Source organism: Cladophialophora psammophila (genome assembly GCF_000585535.1).
Source record: "Cladophialophora psammophila CBS 110553 chromosome Unknown aczJe-supercont1.16, whole genome shotgun sequence".
Lineage (NCBI taxonomy): Eukaryota > Fungi > Ascomycota > Eurotiomycetes > Chaetothyriales > Herpotrichiellaceae > Cladophialophora > Cladophialophora psammophila.
Genome location: NW_006912937.1, coordinates 602,780 through 622,739, shown reverse-complemented (window position 1 = coordinate 622,739; position 19,960 = coordinate 602,780). Strand labels below are relative to the sequence as shown.

The 19,960-nt window shown below is 51.6% G+C and overlaps 8 protein-coding genes across 8 annotated transcripts; 4 read left to right on the top strand and 4 right to left on the bottom strand.

Moving 5' to 3' along the window:
• Positions 1 to 1,975: 1,975 nt before the first annotated feature.
• On the bottom strand, positions 1,976 to 2,602 carry A1O5_09499 (uncharacterized protein; the record flags this gene model as incomplete). The annotated part of the gene is made up of 1 exon (XM_007750078.1): positions 1,976 to 2,602. One exon carries the CDS (start codon positions 2,600 to 2,602, stop codon positions 1,976 to 1,978), a length of 627 nt encoding a protein of 208 aa, XP_007748268.1.
• Positions 2,603 to 3,374: 772 nt separating this feature from the next.
• Positions 3,375 to 4,571, top strand: A1O5_09498 (uncharacterized protein; the record flags this gene model as incomplete). The annotated part of the gene is made up of 1 exon (XM_007750077.1): positions 3,375 to 4,571. The coding sequence occupies one exon, from the start codon at positions 3,375 to 3,377 to the stop codon at positions 4,569 to 4,571; it is 1,197 nt and encodes a 398-aa protein (XP_007748267.1).
• A 1,143-nt stretch (positions 4,572 to 5,714) lies between these two features.
• A1O5_09497 (uncharacterized protein) lies at positions 5,715 to 6,227 on the top strand (the record flags this gene model as incomplete). Its single annotated transcript, XM_007750076.1, has 1 exon — positions 5,715 to 6,227. The coding sequence occupies one exon, from the start codon at positions 5,715 to 5,717 to the stop codon at positions 6,225 to 6,227; it is 513 nt and encodes a 170-aa protein (XP_007748266.1).
• Positions 6,228 to 8,107: 1,880 nt separating this feature from the next.
• A1O5_09496 (uncharacterized protein) lies at positions 8,108 to 9,118 on the bottom strand (the record flags this gene model as incomplete). The annotated part of the gene is made up of 1 exon (XM_007750075.1): positions 8,108 to 9,118. One exon carries the CDS (start codon positions 9,116 to 9,118, stop codon positions 8,108 to 8,110), a length of 1,011 nt encoding a protein of 336 aa, XP_007748265.1.
• A 649-nt stretch (positions 9,119 to 9,767) lies between these two features.
• Positions 9,768 to 10,736, top strand: A1O5_09495 (uncharacterized protein; the record flags this gene model as incomplete). The annotated part of the gene is made up of 1 exon (XM_007750074.1): positions 9,768 to 10,736. The coding sequence occupies one exon, from the start codon at positions 9,768 to 9,770 to the stop codon at positions 10,734 to 10,736; it is 969 nt and encodes a 322-aa protein (XP_007748264.1).
• Positions 10,737 to 10,871: 135 nt separating this feature from the next.
• A1O5_09494 (uncharacterized protein) lies at positions 10,872 to 12,575 on the bottom strand (the record flags this gene model as incomplete). The annotated part of the gene is made up of 2 exons (XM_007750073.1): positions 10,872 to 12,381; positions 12,430 to 12,575. 2 exons carry the CDS (start codon positions 12,573 to 12,575, stop codon positions 10,872 to 10,874), a joined length of 1,656 nt encoding a protein of 551 aa, XP_007748263.1.
• A 1,942-nt stretch (positions 12,576 to 14,517) lies between these two features.
• A1O5_09493 (uncharacterized protein) lies at positions 14,518 to 15,285 on the top strand (the record flags this gene model as incomplete). The annotated part of the gene is made up of 1 exon (XM_007750072.1): positions 14,518 to 15,285. The coding sequence occupies one exon, from the start codon at positions 14,518 to 14,520 to the stop codon at positions 15,283 to 15,285; it is 768 nt and encodes a 255-aa protein (XP_007748262.1).
• Positions 15,286 to 15,985: 700 nt separating this feature from the next.
• On the bottom strand, positions 15,986 to 18,947 carry A1O5_09492 (uncharacterized protein; the record flags this gene model as incomplete). Its single annotated transcript, XM_007750071.1, has 2 exons — positions 15,986 to 18,784; positions 18,837 to 18,947. 2 exons carry the CDS (start codon positions 18,945 to 18,947, stop codon positions 15,986 to 15,988), a joined length of 2,910 nt encoding a protein of 969 aa, XP_007748261.1.
• Between the last annotated feature and the right edge of the window lie 1,013 nt (positions 18,948 to 19,960).

The following is a 19,960-nucleotide window of genomic DNA, read 5'->3' as shown; positions in this document are numbered from 1 at the left end:
AAACTAGTTGCGAGTTGGAGGAAGGGAACAAAACAGGCAACTTAACTGACAGTGCCAATCAAGCTAGTATTTTGAATACTATTTCTACTCAGTTGTCAGCGAACATGAAAAGGAAAGCTGAGCAGTTGAACTGCACCTCAAACCATTATGTGACTCCCCAGCCTGGGGATATATTGAAACTGTCCGGGCAAATTCCTGACCTTTTCCCCGCTTCAAGACGCAATCTCTTCCAGCTTTGGAAAGAGGATGTAGATCCATTTGCGCCGGCTGTCGGATATCCCTTCGGATACACCATCAGCGATGGCCCGTCTCCCTATTCGAGGGTGCTGATGCGGAGAACGGTGAATAGTTACCTGGCGGGGAGGCACCCGCCGAACTTCGCCCTCCCCTGTGCTAGTCAGTATCTTTGAAAATGGGTTCGTGTTCGGGAACGAAAAAGCTTGTGTCAGAGAAGCTGCAAGGAAATATCAATTCCAAACCTTAATGCCACCTCTTAGCATCCTATTGGGAGGCCTCAAGAGTGTTGTTGTTGCAGCTCCCCCAGTTAGCTTGAGTCTGCTCCGTTGTGTCCGGCGCAGTCTCCTGGACGAGAAGGGCGAGGCTCGCTTCCCTAGTGCAAGAAGGAGTGCGAAAGTACGGCCTTTAGATTAGACTACATATCTCCCTCAGCGAGCTGGTATGCCTGGAAGTGCCGCTTTGCATCTGTAGGAAATCTGGCCGCCAACGTTTGATATTTGCTCTTGTGTAATGGAATTGAATGGTTTCTTGCGTGTTGGGTTTCAGCATTGCACTAACCTAATCAAGACTAGCACGGTCGCGTAGCCGGCACTGCGGCAAATTCTACTCCAATTGTCTGTCTTTGGCATCGATCAACATTCGATTCTGCAACTGTCCTTGCAAGAACTCGGCAGAAGCCGTTCCTTGTACAAATCTACGCGGACTTCCTGTAAACTCGAGCAATATCGCAAAAAAGAAGACAACTGATGCATACGCTGCCACCTCTGGTGTCTAAGGGGCACTTTGAACCCAAGAGGGGCGAAAGTCGCACAGATCTGCGTCGACCCCGACGATGCTACCGAGTTGTACAAGGCAAATTAATGAGGTTGCGGGACCGAGTTGCGGGGTTAATTAAGTGACCAATCTACGCAAAACAACACTGTGACGGTTGCCGACAAACGTATAGGCGCCCTTGCGGACAGAGGACCACATACGGCAATTCCCGATCAGACGTCTTACAAGCATCACGGCCATCCACCGAGTCGCCGGCACCCTGGCTGTTGAAATGAGGGGAGTGCATCTAGACCTCCGGTGGAGAGACCACATGAGCTGTCTACAGTGCGCCACCGGAGAAGCATTCAATCGGTCTTTTGGACAATGTTCGGCGTCTACTGCCACGGTCTAAACAGAGGGCAAAGCGGAGGTCTATTGCTGCAGCTCTATGGATGGTTCATTCACTCGCTCACTTGTTTGTTCGGCTCTCTTCCCGGGGGAAAGGGGGACATTATACTACTCTTTAACATCTTGTTTGTGTTTGGGGAGTTTGTAGTTATAGTCCTAGGTTCTTCCCCTTTTCTTGCGCCTCTAGCGTCTCTAAATATCCGATCGGGTCTCATTCGAAATTGAAGTGTCTAGCCGCCAGATTATTTCTATGTCTTTTTCGTGTGATTGAAACTATTGTCATGCGGTAATGCCGCCTCTTTGTATAACGTGTAATATGTACGTGACCGGGTCCTCTCTTGAGTGATGCTCTTTGCATTTGTGTCATATCTCCAGGTGGTTGTGAGTACGTTTATTGCCGTTGGCAGGAGGGTCACCCAATCTCCAATTCTGGGACAGAAGCTGAGTTTGACAAAAGAGTGGTCTGAAACAGGTTGCTCCGACCCTGGGTCGCCGTGGCCCCGGTCACTGGCGCATCGTGAGCGTTGACTCGTGCCTTGAACGCCAAACTCTGAGTGAAGGCACTCAATGGGGACCGTCAGATATAGCCTCCCTTCTTCGCAAAATTCACACCTGCCGCGAAGTAGAACAGCTTTGCCGCAACCATGTAGTTGTCCTGGTTGGCCCACTTCATCAACCTCTCATAAAGTTCGTCCAACGGCACCATCACCCTTTCGATCAACTCCCCATCATCTAGTCTTTGTTCTGGCATAAAATCTTCTTCGCCGCTCAGCTTCACTTCCACCATCACCAGCTTGATCGTGGAATTTGTCATTCCAGGATCACTTGCTAAAACAGGCGATACGTCAAAGACCTTTCCGTCGTATCCGGTTTCTTCCTTCATTTCTCGGACCGCAGCTTCCTCTGGCGTCTCGTGCTCGTCAACCAATCCAGCGGGCCATTCAACAGTGTATTTGCCAATCGGCGGCCGATACTGGAGGACCAGCAAGGTGCTCGGCGGCTTAGAAGGATGCATGAAGATGTTACCCATGGCCACGGCGTCAACGCCAGCCTTGGGAGTTGTCTTGCGAACGGCAACCTCCCAGGTGCGAGCAGTGCCCGTCTGGTCTATGAAATCAACTTTCTTGAGCGAAACCCATTTCGCCTGTGCAGGATGTAGATCTGTGATGGAGATGACCTGCGGCTCTTGTGTTTTGGGCGACATCTGGCAAATTGTGGGCAACGAGAAGCTTGAGGATGTACCTGCCGATATCGCTGCTCAATAACTAGAGAAAGGAGGGAGTTTGCTTCCAGTGGGCAAGAAGAACAGAAGCCAAGAGAATAATCGAACGGCGGAAAGATGTGAAAAAAGTCCCACTAGGCGTCTTGGCCGCCAAGACATTTTCTTGGCCAGCAAGTTAATCTAGACCTCAACTCTCTTGGACTCTCTCAGCCGCCATCAAGTTATCACTCTGTCAGCCAATATGAAGCACGCTTTCTTTGTGAGTCAGGTAGTATGTGGGACACAAAGAAAATCTCGATATATTCGTCCCAAGCACAAAGAAATGACTTTTTTGCACACAACTGCCTTTGACCGCCAGACCTGACAACGACATCGCCCGCCGTGCCTGGACAAGGACAGCATTGTTTACAATGCCCGCTTTTGCAGTGGAGCTGGGGCTCTTTGTGGTTTCAAAACGGTAGTTCAAGCAGCTGGTATGGCTCAACGAGGCAGATGCCTCCGCCTTCAAAACTGTGTTGCTCTGGACAATGATGACTTTCTCTCTCTACGACCACTGCCTTTCCCTGGGGATAGCGAGCCACGGATATCCTTGGCTATATATATGTCCATATAATCTGCTGTCAAGGCGTTGACCATGAGCATCAACCACTTACATCACAGCAATCCTCACTGCAATTCTGCCTGCAATTCTTCACACCATCGCGCGCCAGAGTTCCTTTCTTAATCTCTCAACATTTGACCAAGTCGCTCCAACATGCCCCTCCTCGCCCCCCCAGCTTCCGAACCGTGGCTTCCAGAAGACCAGGTCGTGAGAACCCCGGACCATCTTCTATACGAGGTCGCGAAGGATGGTGATGCCTACTTCTCGGTCTCCTCGCCGTGGGACGACGGTGAGGCCGTGTTAATACGCGTCTCGAGTGAAGCACTGACTAAGACCACGCAGTTCTTTGCGTCGCAGTTCGGTACGCGCTGGATGCCAGAAAGTGGTAAGTTCACCACCCAGAACCCGCTCGTCTTCCCTGAGAAATTTGTCGATTTTGTGACATTCCTGCACATCGCCAGCGAGGACGGCGTCGTTCCAGCAGCGGCAATCTACATCCTGAAACCTGTGGCTGTGCTACTTGACAAGTACCTCTTCAAGGGCACCCTCCCCGTTTGGTGTGAACACTTACTCATGGACTACTTTTCTGGGATCTTCCCCTTCTACAACGACGCGATTCTTTGTCGTCAAGTGGCTGACGACACAGGAGATTTGCCGGTTCCATCTCTACCATTCGTCCTTCAATGCGCATACTTCCTCAATCTCCCAGTGGCTTTTGCAATCGCTTCCCGACGGATGATGTGGCAAATGACGGTCGATGAGGTTAGAGCATTTCTCGCAGATGAATTCCATCCGAGACTCCATGCCGATTTTGCGGAGTTGCTCCAGTTCGATTTTGTGGAATGTTTCCAGCAAGAGGCCGTCAGATTGCGGAGGGACCTCCTTTCAAAGCTGCCGACGGTGTTCCAACCGGATCCTCACGGCGAGGAAGCCTGGTGGTGCACCCGCTGCCAAAACGTCCCCCAGACAGAGCGCTGGCACCGCGAGGTGATCAGCAAATCCGAGGGGTGGAATCACGAGCAGGAACGCGGGCTAGAATATAGTCTCGATGCCCTATTCGAGGAGTACATCTCCGATATGACCCGCCTAGATACCCTCCAAGATCTCGCATCTGATGGCGAGCCGGCGCTCCCCTGCGGAAGGTTCCGCCCGCGCTACTGTGATATCGCAGACCGCGAGATGCTGTGGGACGTGTACTCCGCGATTGGGGGACTGTGTTTGCCGTGCGTCAAGGCCGGCGAGTTCAAGTTCTGTTCGTTCTGCCCCAGACACAACCTCGACCTCACCGTGGAGCGGAGTCCAAATGAAGTCAACTGGGAAAATGCACGAGAGAATGGATGGCGACTTTGATATGTAGAAGCTGCGAGTCTAGGGGGCTGTTTTGGAACAAGACGCGCGCACGAGTTGAGAGAAGGGGTGGTGCATGGAAACGGCGGGAGCAGTGGGTTGTGCGGGGTCTAGAAGGTACACAGTGCAAAAGCATAAAAAGGGACAAAAAAGAACAAAAAGAGACAGGTGTGTTAAAAGAGAATTTAATTACCAACAATAGATCCGAGATTGCCGTTGTAGCAGCTTGCCTGCCCCCTTTCCCCTTGAACTGATCCAACTAGTGAGTGCATCGTATATTGCGTACCATATATCATTAATCATTAATCATTAACCATCGCTCTGACTCCTTGAGAAGTGACATGCTCGTTTGATTGATATGAATATCGCCCCTTCGATAGCGACAGGACAATCGGATGAGCGATCGGCCGCCGACAACAACAACGACAACAATAACAACAGAACGGGCCTGGTGATCTAAAAGCAAACCATGATGACCCAACGCCAAATCGCTGTTCAGCAATATAAAAATGGTCCATAATGCCCGGATCAGAAGAGAGACGGAGAGTCATCGGTTGGATTTGATTGCCATCTCTTGACACGGAATATTTCAAAGAATTGCGAACTGGATCCGTCATCCATCTGCAGACCACCATGCGGGTGTCGACCTTTCAACTGCTCAACCCCTTCGGAAAGCCAGTTCTGTCGGATGTCACTTGTCATCGAGCCACTTTTGAGGAGATGGTGTTGTGGTACCTCAGGGTCCACGCCTGGTTCCTTGGAGCCCTTGTCGCCGCAGATTTGATAACATTGGCTACTCGGTCGTTTAGGAGGCCATTGCACCCCTCGCAGCAAGTAGATGAAAGCTTGGGCCCGTCAGCTTCAGATGGACAGCACCCTATCAACGGACCAGAGATACAACCGCGACAATCTCGGCCAGGCCTGGATCAGTTAGGGTTTCGTTCTGAGATGCAGACTCCGGGACCACGTCACAATTCTAAGCGACAAAGTCCTGTCCAAGCCAGCGTGTCCCAGCCTCGCCATCCAAATTGGATTACAGCCGGTGGGAGAATATCGAGGTCTTGCAAAATCTTGCCCCGGACAAACAGCGAGAGGAGCAGCGCTAGAAACCGGGCTTCCTTCAGGGAAAGTCAGTCCTTTGTCCCCATGTACGAGCTGGATGACACGGGGGTCAGAAGAAGGCACCAGGGGCCGGTTATTCTGCGAGGAATTCGCGGCGGGGCAGGAGACGAAGTCCAAAATGAGTTCCAAAACGAATGCCCTCAGACGACCGAAGAACCCAATCCTCGGGATGATCGGGATGCAGAGGAGTATTCCGGAAACATGAGCGAATACCTTGAACTCGAAGACCTCCTCGAAGCAACAAGAAACGATTTCGATGAGCGTCAGAGCCACTGCGACGGAAGTTTGCTCAGAGAAGCGCTGGTACTCAACGAACGCATACGCCTCCGTCGGGACTATCGTGAACTGAAGGAATGTTTAGACCAGCAAATCAGGATTCTGGGCCTTGAACCCGAGGAGCTGGATGCCGAAGAGATGCACAGGCCGGGGCGAAGTGGTATATCGGCTGGTAGGAATGAAATGTATGCAGGCAGACCTCCGCCATGGAGGCGTCGTCGGGCTCGATCACAGAGGCCCGTGCAGTCCCTCGACCAATAAACCGAGTTCAGAGAAAGAGGCCTAGAACACTAAGCAAATTTTGAAGCAAGCACATAATCAAAAGCACAATTTCAAGTTGAGTTGAGTCTAGAATACTTCCTAAAGTGACTCCCTTGATGGCTGTAAAAGGGCTGGAGGTCCAGGAGCCATGGGCTGATTGTTGTGAAGCTGAGATTGTCTAGGGTCCGATCGCGTTCTCAATTGTTGCTTGTGTTCTTGTTGGTCCCTTCGGTCCCCTCTTGAGCTCATGCGAGGCCGCGTTCGTCTTCATATATGTGCTGTCGAAAGGGATGGAAGTTTCTCAAGAGGTGTGGTACGTTCAACCGGCCAACATCGACATTTCTGCAACCTCGAGGGCAATCGCGAGTATAGCTGTGTCTCAGGCTTTCCAGCTTACCAGGAGAAGAAGAGGAGCTGGACCCGTCCTGACAGTCGATAATCTCGGCAAGGAAGCTAAAGTAACACCAACCAAGGGTTTGTTGGACCGAACCTGGCCTCCGAGATCCGTGCTTGAAGCAACTCCTGACGTTGACGTGGGGCTCCACATCGCCTTCAAGTAACCGCGGCCCCTCCAAATGCCCTTCAGCACAGCCAGACCTCCAGCGGGAGTCAGCCGGGCAGAGATGAAAACTCAGCCACCTGGATCGGAGTGGGTAGTGGACCTTATAATGAGACACTTCCCTTCGACGCAGACGAGGTGGCTGACTGTGGGACCTTATTCGACCATCAGCCACGCGGGAAGCCTTATGTTGCATCAGCATGATGGCGCCCGAGTCATCCTGCGAACCATCCACGAGATCGATAAAGGGCTCTCTTTGGTTGAATACCAAATCTCTGAGATCCACGGGTTGCATGACACGTTCCTTTCTCTCGACATGTATCCAAGGACCCTCGTCTTCTTCGCCGTCCCCCGGGGACCAGACGATTTCAGTTGGAAGCCGGGGTCCATCGCTGAATGCACCAGGGGGCGGTTGCAGTCTGTACACATTAATTGTCCAAGGCTCGCAAATCTTCAGGCTCCAGTCTGCCGGTGTGGGCCCGTACACAAGTTGCATCATCTCCCCTCCTTGTGCCTCTGATCTGCAGGAGCCTTGTACACCGAGAGACCTCCAAATCTCAGTCTCCCTTGTGCCGTACTCGCACAGGTCAAGTCCGGCTCGCTGAATCATTTCAGCCCAAGTATGAATTTTTTGCAGCGCCGACCGAAACCACGATTCCCATTTCCACTTTCGGATGAGTAGAAGGTCCTGTAGCGGTGTCACCTGCCACCCTTCTGGATAATAGTATGGGTAGAAGACAGTTACAGGCGCTAGATAGGAGCCGGCTTCTATTACCGCAACACTCGAAGGATCTGCGCCATTCTCCAGGGCGCCGAGTCCAACATGGAACCATTCTCGGTGTTTCTCAAAGTTGGATGCCACGCAGTGGAGGACAGTCCTACCTTTGCTACTCTTTAACGAAGCGAGTCTCCGGTCTCGTGCCTGCAATCCCACACATCTCAGAAAACCGGCAGCATCCGTATCAACCAGCTGCGAGGCCAGCTCAAATCTCATCTCCAATGGGCGACAATCAAATCCCGAGAATTGATTTTGCAGTATGACCTCTAGACTTTCGGTTTCTCTACAATTTCGCAGCCATTCATACTGAAAACTGTTATCGAGGTCTGCGTCAAAGTCTGGGTCCCCCATGAAAAGGCGATACATTTTTGCAGATTGTGGACTGGAGAAATTGTAGAGGCTAAAAAGTTCAAGAGCACGGCTGAGCCTTGTCCCGTGGTCTGGCCATTTCGTCTGACCGAGGAGGTACTGGCAAAGTTCCAGCTGTCCTCTTTCCGCAGCGACCTATAGCTCGTTTCATTCGCCAAAAGTGACTTTGCTGTATTAACCGTGGGTGCTTACCTCGATGACTGTCAGCCGGCCGCCTAACCCACTGAAGCCGTCATATATGGCATCTAGTGGTGTCGCTTCTCCACTTTCAATGAGCCTTCGGATTCCTTCGAGGTTACCATTACGACAGTAATGGAAGATGGGCGAGTGATAAGGAACGTCATTGAATGTTTGCAAATGGACAGACCAGCCCCATTGAGTCTGAGTGACGGCAAAATCGAATACGCGAGCAATAAGCCAACGAGGGAATCGAAAAGTAGCCCGGAAGCGTGGTTTGTCATTCTTTCTCTTGACCCCTCTGGCCCGATCAATAACTAGAACATCTAACCCCTTCGTCGCTTCGATCTCTCGAAATCTCGCTGCCGTCGGTTCGATTGCTGTAGTAGTATTTGATCGTGTTGGGGAAGTTATCATGGAACTGTATTGTGGCGACAACGCTGAAGATTGGCCAAGCAATGTCAATTGTTGCACGAGTCTGTCGTTTCCGGCCGAAAATGGAGTCTGGAGGCCATTGATCAGAGTGCCATGAAGAGCTAGCATGTCAGTATATGCCTGATCTCGGCGTCTCTGTTCTTCACTCAGGTACATCATGTATGCAAGTTCGAGGGAGCTCTTCGCCTTCTCTAACCCATCAAGCAGCTCTTTGACATCACGGTGTTTGAATGCGGCATATAACCTGCCACCTATCTTGGCGGCCTTTGATAGACGGTCATCCATCTTGTCGATTAATTCCCGTATGTCGGAAGTATGCAATTCGCATTCCGCAATGCAGCGGGCGAGGAGAGCATCGCTTGCAGTTCTCTGCTGTCGGTATTGTTCGAGTTGCCGTAACGCCATGGCCATTGTCTCGAGGCCAAATAGGAGCCTGGAAATTGTTCGCGGCGCGTCCCTGGCCGCATGGTAGATCCTTTTCAGCTTTGCAGCGCTTTCAAAGAGTTGAATACTCAACGAGAGCAAGCCGGCTCCGCTGGCGGCAATGCCAAAAACCGCCTCGACACCAGACATTGCGAGGAAGCCTGCTCAATGAACCAAGATTGGAAGCAAACTCGACTCGTACATGATGGGTGAAAAGTGTAAAGAAGCGAAAAGAGATTCATGCGAGCTTGTCCGTAAAGTAAGGCTGGCAGTTTGACGCCTAGCACGTGTCATGAACTTAGGCGGGGCGCCGGCTGAGAAAAACGCCTGCTTTGAGAAAGGTCCCCGTGGCATTGCCGCACCAAAAAGTTCGCCGCCGTGGCTAACCGTTCAAGATCCAATCACACCGAAAATGTACTGCGGTACTGATATTGTGAATTGGGGCTAAGGAGAAGTCGGGGAAGGGAATCACATCATCCGTGGTGTGTCTGAAATCGGGACCGGTTTAGAATATTTAATCCTGAGAACGAGCAGGACTGATCCATCAAGTGCATGGCAGGCTCGCCATATCGGAGATAAGGGTTATGCGTCCCGGAGTTACCAGGTTTAGTATACAACAACCCCATATCCCCATGGAAGCGGGGAAAGTTCCTTCATATGTATATCGAGGGGGCTTCTACCTAGTTGTAATTACTACCGGTAGTACTATCAATGATACTCTGAATCTCACATCAACCTCTGACCTCCCGTCCCTGTGAGTGTGAGCAGCTGCCTCGAACTCAGGACCGGGTAATCCAGAATGTCCTCCTCTACAGAGAACGATGCGAGGATCATCATCTTTGGTCCGACTGGCCACGTTGGCTCGGCTGCCGCTCGGGCCGCCCGAGAACAGGGTGTCAAGGTCTTCCTGGCGATGCGAGATCCGGAAAAGGCGATCCCAGGGCTCAACACCGAACAAGAGCAAGAGGCAGGCTTCGAGAGGGTCTACGCTGACTTCACAAAACCCGACACTGTCCACGCTGCTGTGACCAAGACTGGAGCGAAGCGTGCCTTCATCTACCTGATCTTTGGGACCCCTGATCACATGAAATCCGCCATCGTCACACTCAAGTCGGCCGGGATCGATTTCGTCGTCTTTCTGAGCAGCTACACTGTCCCTGACAACCTGAGCATGGAGAGCATTTCGCCAAGCAATTTCATCGCCTGGGGACATGGCCGGGTCGAGATCAATCTGGGCGAAGTGTTTGGATCAGACGGGTACGTGGCCGTCCGACCTGGGTCTTTCGCAAGTAACTCGCTGCGGTGGAAGACGATGGTCCAGCACGGCGAGATTGAAATTGCATATCCCGAGGCGCTGTTTGATTGGATATCGCCTGGAGACATCGGCAGAGTCTGTGGAACCGTCGTCGCCAGGGGGCCTCGGGCTGTTGATGGAAACGTGATTCGACTTTGTGGACCTGAGATCATATCCCAGGGGGAGGCGGCAGATGTCATTGGCAGGGTGATCGGCAAGGACATCAAACTAACCCGACTGGACGAACAAGGAGGTGTGGACTTCTTTATGAAAGTTGCCCACTTGCCGGAGCCTGCAGCGCGGCAGCTGATCGCGATGCTCAAGAAGAGGGTGGAAGATGGGAAAAATGATGGAGGCCACTATGAAGGCCCTAGATATGAGGAGGCAGTCGCCAATATTCAGAAGTATGGCGGAAGACAACCTACTAGATTCCACCAATGGGTTGAGGAAAATAAAAAGGAATTTGGTGTTTGAAGGATCCAGAGGTGAAAATCGTGGCGGTCATAGTTGGTCGACGTACTCCGTATTATCTCTATGGACAGCTTCTTCAATCGATCATCAACTCGCCACACTCTCCTGCTCCATCGCATAAAGGACCAAGGTTGGGCTTCAAGTTTCAAGTGCTTCCACCCTGTATTGGGATTCAATCTTTCTCATCAATGATGCCATTGCCGTAGCCAAATGATCACCGGCTCCAAAAAGCGCCAGTCTGATACCCAGGGCTTCGTTAAGAGAGTCGAGCGCTTCCAACATTTGTAAGTTTCCTTGTCTTATAATGCCTTGGAGGAACAGAAATTGTGATCGTAGCTCGGTGCGGACTTTCGAATCGTATTTGAGCTCGGTACACATTTGGAGTCCGACCTCGGTCATGGTGCTAGCTTCTTCTAGATTTCCAATTCCGACATGGTACGACGCTGTCCGATGCTGGTCATACGTCGAGAGCCAGGCATCGAGACCGTAGCCTACAGGCCTGCATAGGTTGATGTGTTGCAGCTGTTTGGCGTATGAAAGGGCCGTACTGGCGTCCCCGGGACAAAAGGAAAGACTGCAGAGAGAGCTGGTGATGACCTGTGTCTGAAACCTCTCGTGTCCGTGACCTTGGGCCGTCACATCCTTGCCAACCAATAGAATTCTCTCCAATATTGTACGCACACTAGCAGACCCAGCGGTGGTGCTATCCGTGAGGTATCTAGTGATGTGTTGTAGAAGGGTAGTTAGTGGATGAGCACCCTTGGTCGCATTGTTCATTTGGTTTGCAATCTCATTGAACAGGTGAGCGATCACCTCCACCATTCTCGACATTTTGTTAGATTCCAACGGTCTGCTGCAGGTCATCAATAGCAGCAAACACATCACAAGATCCGGATCATCCTCCCTCACCAGATCAGGTATGACATTAAATACGTCAATGTAAGAGACCTTCACATGAGCGTCGGACAGATTGTGATAGAATGCCGAGTCAAACTGAAGCCATTTGCGCCAGAACAGAGGGAGGGCCTTCGCGTTGATCCCCAAAGACTGGGCTTCTTTTTTGCAATTAACATGTTCAACGCTCCTTTCAAAACATCTCTTGGCGTAAAACAAGATCTGCTCATGAGATCCAGAGAGTTCTGGAGAGCGAAGGGAGCGTAAGCCGAATGATTGGCATGCGGAGGTCAATTCGACCCAAGGACCTTCGGTTGAGAAATCTCGCGCTCTTAGGGAGGCAATAGGACTGGGTGGACTGCTGGGTGAGGAAACAGGAGCCATGGTCCAATCGTTGTCTAAAGTGGCATGTTCCCGAGCGACGTCAGCGAGGCCATCCTTTCCTGGGCACGGGCTTGGTGTACGGTATGCTACACAGGGAGGAGTCTTGGGGATGTCGGCAAGTTGTGCTGGGTTGACACCCCTGCGCTTCCAGTACTTTTCAACAGCACGATGGCTGCGGTCGCGTCCTCGGATCTTGAATACAGTGTCCTTCCCGTGTTTACTCTGGAGCTTTTGAAAAGCAAACACCATATCGATTTCCTGAGCCCGAGGAGTTAGCCCTGTCAGTCTAACGAAGGAGCGCAGGCATTGGTTTGCCTTATTCTTCTTGTCTAGACCCCATTTCTTTACGTACGTCTTGTAATGGCATTGTCTTGAGGATGAATTAGCTCGACAGTCCCTGCCAGTAGAACATACGCACTCAGCACGAAAACCTCGACTCTTCATGATGTCTACAACATCGGACAGTTTTTTGCCTTGGACATGGTAGAGGTCTGTAAACGCAGGCCGAATCTTTTCTTCCCACTCCTTGGGCGTGTGAGGGTGAAATCGCTTGCCAGGCTCCATTGGAACGGCTGAGAATGGGGTGGTAGAAAGACAGCACAAGTGCAGACAAGCGGGAGAAATACATATATCTTGTAGACTTTGGCTCTCACGGGCAGCAAAATATCATAGGCTCCTTGAAAGACAATTCTATTGGCCGTCGCAAAAGTCGTTATGCAGATAGTTAACCCAGACGGCTTGCTCAAGTTAGTGCAATGCCTCCATTGGGTGGAGCTGTGCAAAAGTCGTTGCAGGGCACGCGCTACTGCGTGTCCACGTCTGCGCCCAAGTTCCATTGAAAGGGATGCATTTCTTTGATGAGTTGGGCCACGAGGCTGACGCACCTGCTTGGATACGCACAACTAGCGGCGAAGGGGAAATACTTGTAGCAAAGGCATACAGTAACATGAGAGCGACTTCCAGCAGCTTTTCATACAAGAAAATTTGGGGTCAAGCTGAAGACCTACAATGGGAATATCATCACATTCGCCGGCCGCAAAGATACCAACGAGCAGCCTTGGGTGATCTCTGTCTATGTTCGTGAAGGGTGCAGACCTTAGCACTGCGAGTTGGTGCGTGATCAGCAGCCTCACTCCCAGCCGGATGCTGTCCCACGGATGCCAGCTTCAGGCCCTTCGGTCAGATTTGGGCAGGCTTTGACCTGCGCGATGTCTCGTGTCGAGTCCGGGCAGCCACGTTGCCTGTTGCCTGCGAAGCAATCGCTTGAGAACCTGTAAAAGCCATTCGGTCCACAGCGCCAAAAGGTGAACGACCCTCGACACAGCCGAAATATGCCAAGCCTATACTAGCCTTATTAGTACTAGCAACTCTTGGTTTCATCTCGCCCCTTCTTTTAGTCTCATTGACAGTTTCGCTCCTTTTCAGAGAACACATACCCGGGCTCGTCTTGAATATACCAATGGGAGCATTTGGATATACTAAAGACGGATGGAAGACTCCCAGATGGCTCTGAGGAGGTCTCCCTATTTATGCTATCTGAATACAAAGGACATACCTCAATACTGCATGCGGAAGTCACGTGGCTCTGCTCCGTGTTTGTGCACACCCAGTGTCGCCTGCAATTGCTTCCCCCCAAGAAGCAGCCAGACCTCGCGGGTCAGATGATCCCAATGGTCCCTACCATCTGGGATGCGTGAAATACTTGTCTGGACTCGTTATCTCCAACTCAGCTGCTCAAGTGGCTCCCAAACCTCGCTCAGTCGAAGGCTAGCTTGAATCAACCCTTACAAAATGCCACTCATCGACCAAATCTGGTGAGCAGTGCTTGGAAATTCATCCTCTTTGCTCTGGACTCACCAGCCAAGACGAGATGATTACTGGACAGATGGATCAGGCGAGTATCGACAAAGAGCAGAGATTACTGCACCAACTCCTGCTCCCTTTTGATATAATGATTAAAACTGTCCCTCTCTTAACGGTCGAAGCCTTGGAATCTCCGGCAACTGACCTTCTAGCCATCTTTTATGTTTCAAGTCTGGCTAAACTCTAATGGTTTGAAATAAGCGACGACGAAGCCCGGGTTGTTGGTAAGTTCGGCGAGAAAGGTCTGGGCCTGGGCAAACCTCGTGTTTTCGAGGGTCTAAAACTCCCCAGCCTCGGTCACCACGAATCATACAGAGGGCGAAGGAAACACGCCGTTTAGCTTGGAGTACTTGTCAAACACTTGCTTGTCGACCTGCCGAACCAGGTCGCTCGAGGTTGAGTCGGTACGGGTCATACCTCGCTCAAGCGATGTTCAGCCCGACAACCCTGCTTCTGTGGCCATCCCTTGTGGCATTGGGAAGATACTAATATTTGCCAATGTATCCCGGAACCTCACCGATAAGGACGCAGTTGCTGCTCTGGCGGCTTCCAGTGCGCCATTCCCAACTTCTCTGTTGTCATACCCCAGTCCGACATTCATCATTCTCAAGTGCTACTCGTTTGTATCCGAGAGGAATGCGAAATGGATCTATTCAGCAACTTGCGACCGAGAGGCTCAGCGAGTCCTTGCAATGAAATACATCCCGAGGGTAACACTGTCGATGTTGCAGCACAGGCGATTCATCTCCAGGGTCGGCCGACTTTGCTTTTCGTGTACCTGTGGGCAGAAGAAGTGCGAGACAAGCCGCAGAGCATAGCCGAATTTTGGCTCTTCATCTCGATCTTCGCAAGCTGTGAGGAGGCGGCACAGCTGGGCAATGTAGCTCAGCGGGGTGGTTTACGGGTAATTGGGCAAACCGCGCGATGGATAATTGTCATCTTGTCCCTGCTCGCCTTCCTCGCTGGCCTCGGCGTCGATTTCGCCCACAAGAACTTTCTGGTCAACGCACTCGACCCTTCCAGCAGCGAAGACCCAGACGCTTGCCACATCCTCACCATGGCCAACACGATCCTCATCGGTGTGTCAATCGGAGTCTACGGCGTGATGACCGTGGCCGGAATCTACGGGACAACCATCGCGCTGGGCCTTACCACCGTCGGCGACGCCAAATACCACAGTGGCATCCACAAGTACCGGAGATACTCGACTGTCCTGATCGTGGCATTCCTCGCCCGCTCGATGCTGGGGCTGGCTTTCATCATGGTTTTCGACTGGTTCAACATGGAACCGTACGACCTGTTCTGCATGGTCTACGCCATCGTCTACGCTGCCAACACGGCCGTCATGTTTTTCTGCATCGCCAGCCTGATCAGGATCCCGAATCCAATGACGGACGAGGAGCTGCAGTAGCTTCTCCGGCCACCGCCGCCGCCGCCGCCGTCACCCCAGCATGGAATACCATCCATGACATATGGTCATGGCAGTAGCAACGGTAGCAACGTCGCCTTCGCCCCGCCGCGCGCCTGGGCCTACAAGCAGCCTCCCGTGGTGTACAAGTACACGCGGATTCCTTCCGACTATCAATCACATCATGCGATGAATCCGGGCTGAGTCTCCAGGAGTATGGCCGGCTCTGCACGGAGCTAGACCAAGACCCATGTGTGTGCTCCACACATCGTGCATGGACGACCGTCTTACTGTCTTGCAACGATCCTGACGAAGGAACATGCGCTCACGCTATGTACCAAGTAGCACGTACATGGCTACATAGAAGAATCATCCGTCCCCGCTCCTTTCGCCCTGTTCGGTCGATCTCAAGGGACTTTGCAGGTTTTGAACCGTTCATTCATCCTGAGGAAAGGCTAGAATTACTTAGCATTCTGGGCTACGAAGGAGGAAGGCAATCCTCTTCTTCCATGTATATTCTGTTTAAATGACTCTGGAGCGATTCAATGGGTTTCAAATGGAGTCTTCATTTTTCCATCTCTAAGTCATCACAATCATGTGCCAGTTTCGTATCTTCATAAATGCACTTTTCTCTATGTGGAAGGTTTTGAATCTATCAAAGTACAGTTTTTCCGAGATATACAACCCAAACCGCCAACCTCTCTCACCGTCTCTCTCGGAAATAATCATAATTCGTATTCAGCTCTTCCCTGGGGGTCACGTCTCGATAAACGTCGGCTTCGCTTCCATCCCGACTCCCCACCGGCGTCCGCCACCGGTCCAGAGACATGAACTCGCCATTCGGTGTTCTGACATCGCCCACACCTCCTAGCAAGTTTGTCCTGTCGTCATATGGATCTGTGTACGGACCATGACGTGGCCCTAGGCCTCCGCTGGAGCCATCAGGGGTGATCGCAGGAGAAGGTCTGAGCTGGCTAGGAACGTTGGATTGATCGAACTGCTTGCGATGGACAGTCGTCTGTTGTTGTGTTACCACCTCAGGCGCAGGACTCGTGTCCCTGGAACTTGATGGCGAAGAATCCTTTTGGCCGACGAACGACGAGGCTGGTGTTTGGCTTCGCGAAGTGGAGAGCATATCACCTGCATCCTCGCGGAAATCCTCGCGATTTTTGTAGAATTGGAAGTCCTGTTGAGCCTCAGGGACAAACTCAAAGGGAACATCCTGGGCCGGCTTGCTCGCCTGGCTCATGGGTTGCATGGCTATGTCTGAGAAGGCCATGGATTGTCCTCCGTCAGACTGTAATCGGCCTCGATAGATCTCTGCGAGGACATGTTGGGCCTTGGCATGCACCATCGGTGTCATGAGCGGTTGGTACAAGGCTGGATGACCAAACTTGGACGAGACCTTCTCCGCGTCCCTGGGCTTGGCGTCCGCCGCCATACGTTCTTGATCGTGCATACCACCTCGAGAGTAGTACTTCAGGTCCAAATCGAAAGTCTTCATACAATACCATTTGAAAGCAAGCATGATGACTAGCAATGGTGCAATTGCCGCAACAAGGGTCCATTCTCCTCTGGCTTTGACGACCACGCCAATAACAACATTGGAAAGCATCGTGGCAAATATGATTCGGTTGAACATAGTCGTCCAAAATTGACCGCCAGATTCGGTCTTGGTGATAAACACATACATGAGAAGGTATTTCTTCAGAAATGCGTCGATCACAAAATATAATGCGGTAACAACAAGCACAATCGGCTGTAGGGTAGAATAACAAAGGGCCACCGTGGTGTAGAAAAGGAAATAGTTGTAGTAGCTGGCATAGTCAAAGGCTGGAGGTTTGGTCCACTCGATGTTCTGTCGGGGAGTTGGAGCCAAGAATGTTCTCGCAAACCAGGTGTAGGTTAGCTGCCACAGCTGGGCTAGATCAGTAGCGGCGCCCAGAGTTCGCTGAAGGATCCAAGTAACCCAAAATGGTGAGATCTGGCAGAGCGTGGTTGTGATCACAAGGAAGAATTGGCCTTTTCGCAGAGAGTCCCAGAGGTCGTTGCTTTGTTTGTTGTACTGGATCACAATCGTCACGTATTGCCAAACAGCTGAAAAGATGGAAAATACAATCAAATTGTTCAGGGTGAAGAAGGAGTACAAGTTCCGAAAGACGTGTCGTTCTCGATCGGTTTTGGTCACATCTCCGGCACGGACCTGAAGGCGCCGAAAGATGCTCGGAAGCAGAAGATAAAAGAGCGAAGTAATCGCCGGAGCGGCAATACCCTGTACGATAGACCAGGCTGCATGGTGCGCTTCCAGCTGAGTTTTGAAGGCGGGCCAAACGAGACCCAGGTTTGACAAGTTGGAGAGGAAGATCGCTATCCCGGCGTTGATTGGAGTCCAGACGACTGTCAGGACGGCGATCCAGATGCCGTTCATCACCCGCTTGCTCTTGCGCGATCCTCGAGAGAGTTTTAAATTATCCCAAATAAGATCGTTGGGTCTCGGTGCTAGGCGAATCTTGGCGCCCTGAGGGCGTTTGCCCCGTGCCAGGAATGCAACTGTATGTGCTTCGGAAATCTGATCCCAGCTGGCAAAGCCGTAAGACATAGCATCACGATTGTCCACGCGGTCTCGGATATCGTTAATTTCCATCTCGAGGGCTCGGATACGGTCGGTGAGATAGTCAATGGCGTCGACCTTGCCATTCGTTGTCTGACCTCTGTATTTGCTGGGCGCCTTGATCGTTGGTCGGTTTGGTGGCAGCTTGTCTGGATTCTTCAAGTATTTCGCCAGAATAGACTCTAGTTCCCTGACAGCTTCCTCATGTTCCTCAATCAACTCTGGTAATACCTTCACGTTGCGTCCAATGGTCGTTTTTGGAACAGTGCTGGTCGGATTAACTTCGTCCGTGATTCGAGCGATGCCTTCGTTGCTTCGGAGAGTGGCCGGGATATCTCGAATTAATATTGTCCGAGCATGTAGACTTCTCTGATACTCGGGGCTTTCCAGGTAGACTCGTCGCAGGTGATGGATTCGACGGTAATTGTGCCAGAGAAAGTATATCACCACCAAATCGATCAACCATGCCACGACCACTTGAGCCCATAGCCCCTCACCAAATATGAACAAGGGCGTCATGATGGCGAAGGCGTTCAGACCATGTGTGATTGCCTTGTTCCCTTGTGTGATGTTTACGGGAATCATGACGACAATGCCGATAATACCCAAAACCAGGAACATGTTGCGCAGCATCCGGGTGAAACGCAGGAAGACAACCGCATCCATGCCGATTTTCTCCATCAGAAACGGTTCTGATGCTTTCCTGACAGGCGCGACCCAACTAAACAACCCCTTCCCCAATGGAGGAGGGGCATGATCTTTGTCTGCATTTTTCAGTCTTGGGGCATAGACGACATTGTTTCGAGGTCGGATGAGGCAAAATAGGAGAGCGAGACCGGCACTGAGTCCTAGTGAAGTTGCAAGGGAAGCCCAAAAGGCACCTGTTTGAAGCTGGAAAAGGTCAGCGAAAGATTCACATTTCCGGCTCTGGGAGTGTTCGTACTGAAGCTTGAAAAGGATTAGCAATCAATTGGAGGACCTGCTCTCCTTTTGATAGATCGGAATTGGGAGCGAACGAGGTTTGACGTGGAAAGAGTCCCTGAACGGCCGACATGGTGCTTTTGCTGGGTTTGCGTCTCTGCAAAGCAAGATTTACAGGCGAGTTTGCATAAGATAACGATTGAAAGCAACCTCGCCGACCAGCGCACTTGGGGTTGACGTCTATGTATATCTGGGAACAAAAATGTGCCGATTGAGGAACAAAGGAATCGGCCGAAGAAGGGGCTCAAGTCGGGGATACCTAGCGAACGACAAAGACACGTGAAAGGACGTGTGTCTAAGAGAAAGGGGAAATAAAACTGGAATATGCTGGGGTGGTGAGAGAAGAGGAATGATGATAACGTACAAAAGATGAGGGTGCGTTGTTTCAGAACGGGGACTGCGAGATTGTACCTCGTAGCGACTGTTGTGTTTCAACCCCCCGATTGAGAATCTTCTCGCTAGCAGCCATTGCACCCACTGACCTATGATGGCAGCCAAGACGCGTGCCCCTGGAACATGGATCCTGTACGCCTATGCCCCCATTGGCCGCCGCCGAATCCTTCGGCTAGTTAGCTGCCTCCACGCCCATTGTCAGCCTATTGCAGCCCGCCATGGTGCCCCAGGCATGCCCAGGGTGCCCCAATGCCTGCAACCTTCGCCCCGAACGAAAATACCGTGTCTGCGACATGCATGAGTGAAACGTTACCAAGTACACAAGGTTCGTTGGTCTTTTTTCCCCTCCGCAGAATTTTCCCGCCGCTTCGTCCATCAAGAGGGAAAATTCACTCATTCGCCAGGTCTCAACCATCACCACCGTCTTTCTCCATCCCACTCAGCAATTCCATCGCTATCCATCGTTGCTTCCGTCGGCCATTCTGTCCTCGAACTCTCAAATTGTCCCACACTGTACGCATGATGACGCGGACCCAGACCTTGCTAGCGACAGACTTTCCTATATCGATTCTTCGAGAATCATCACCGCGCATAGGTAAACCCCTTACAACTCCCACCCATGCATTTGCTGTGCATGTATCGATAAGATAGCCAGGCGAGATCTACTCTCGTCTGTTCGATCGCCACAACGAC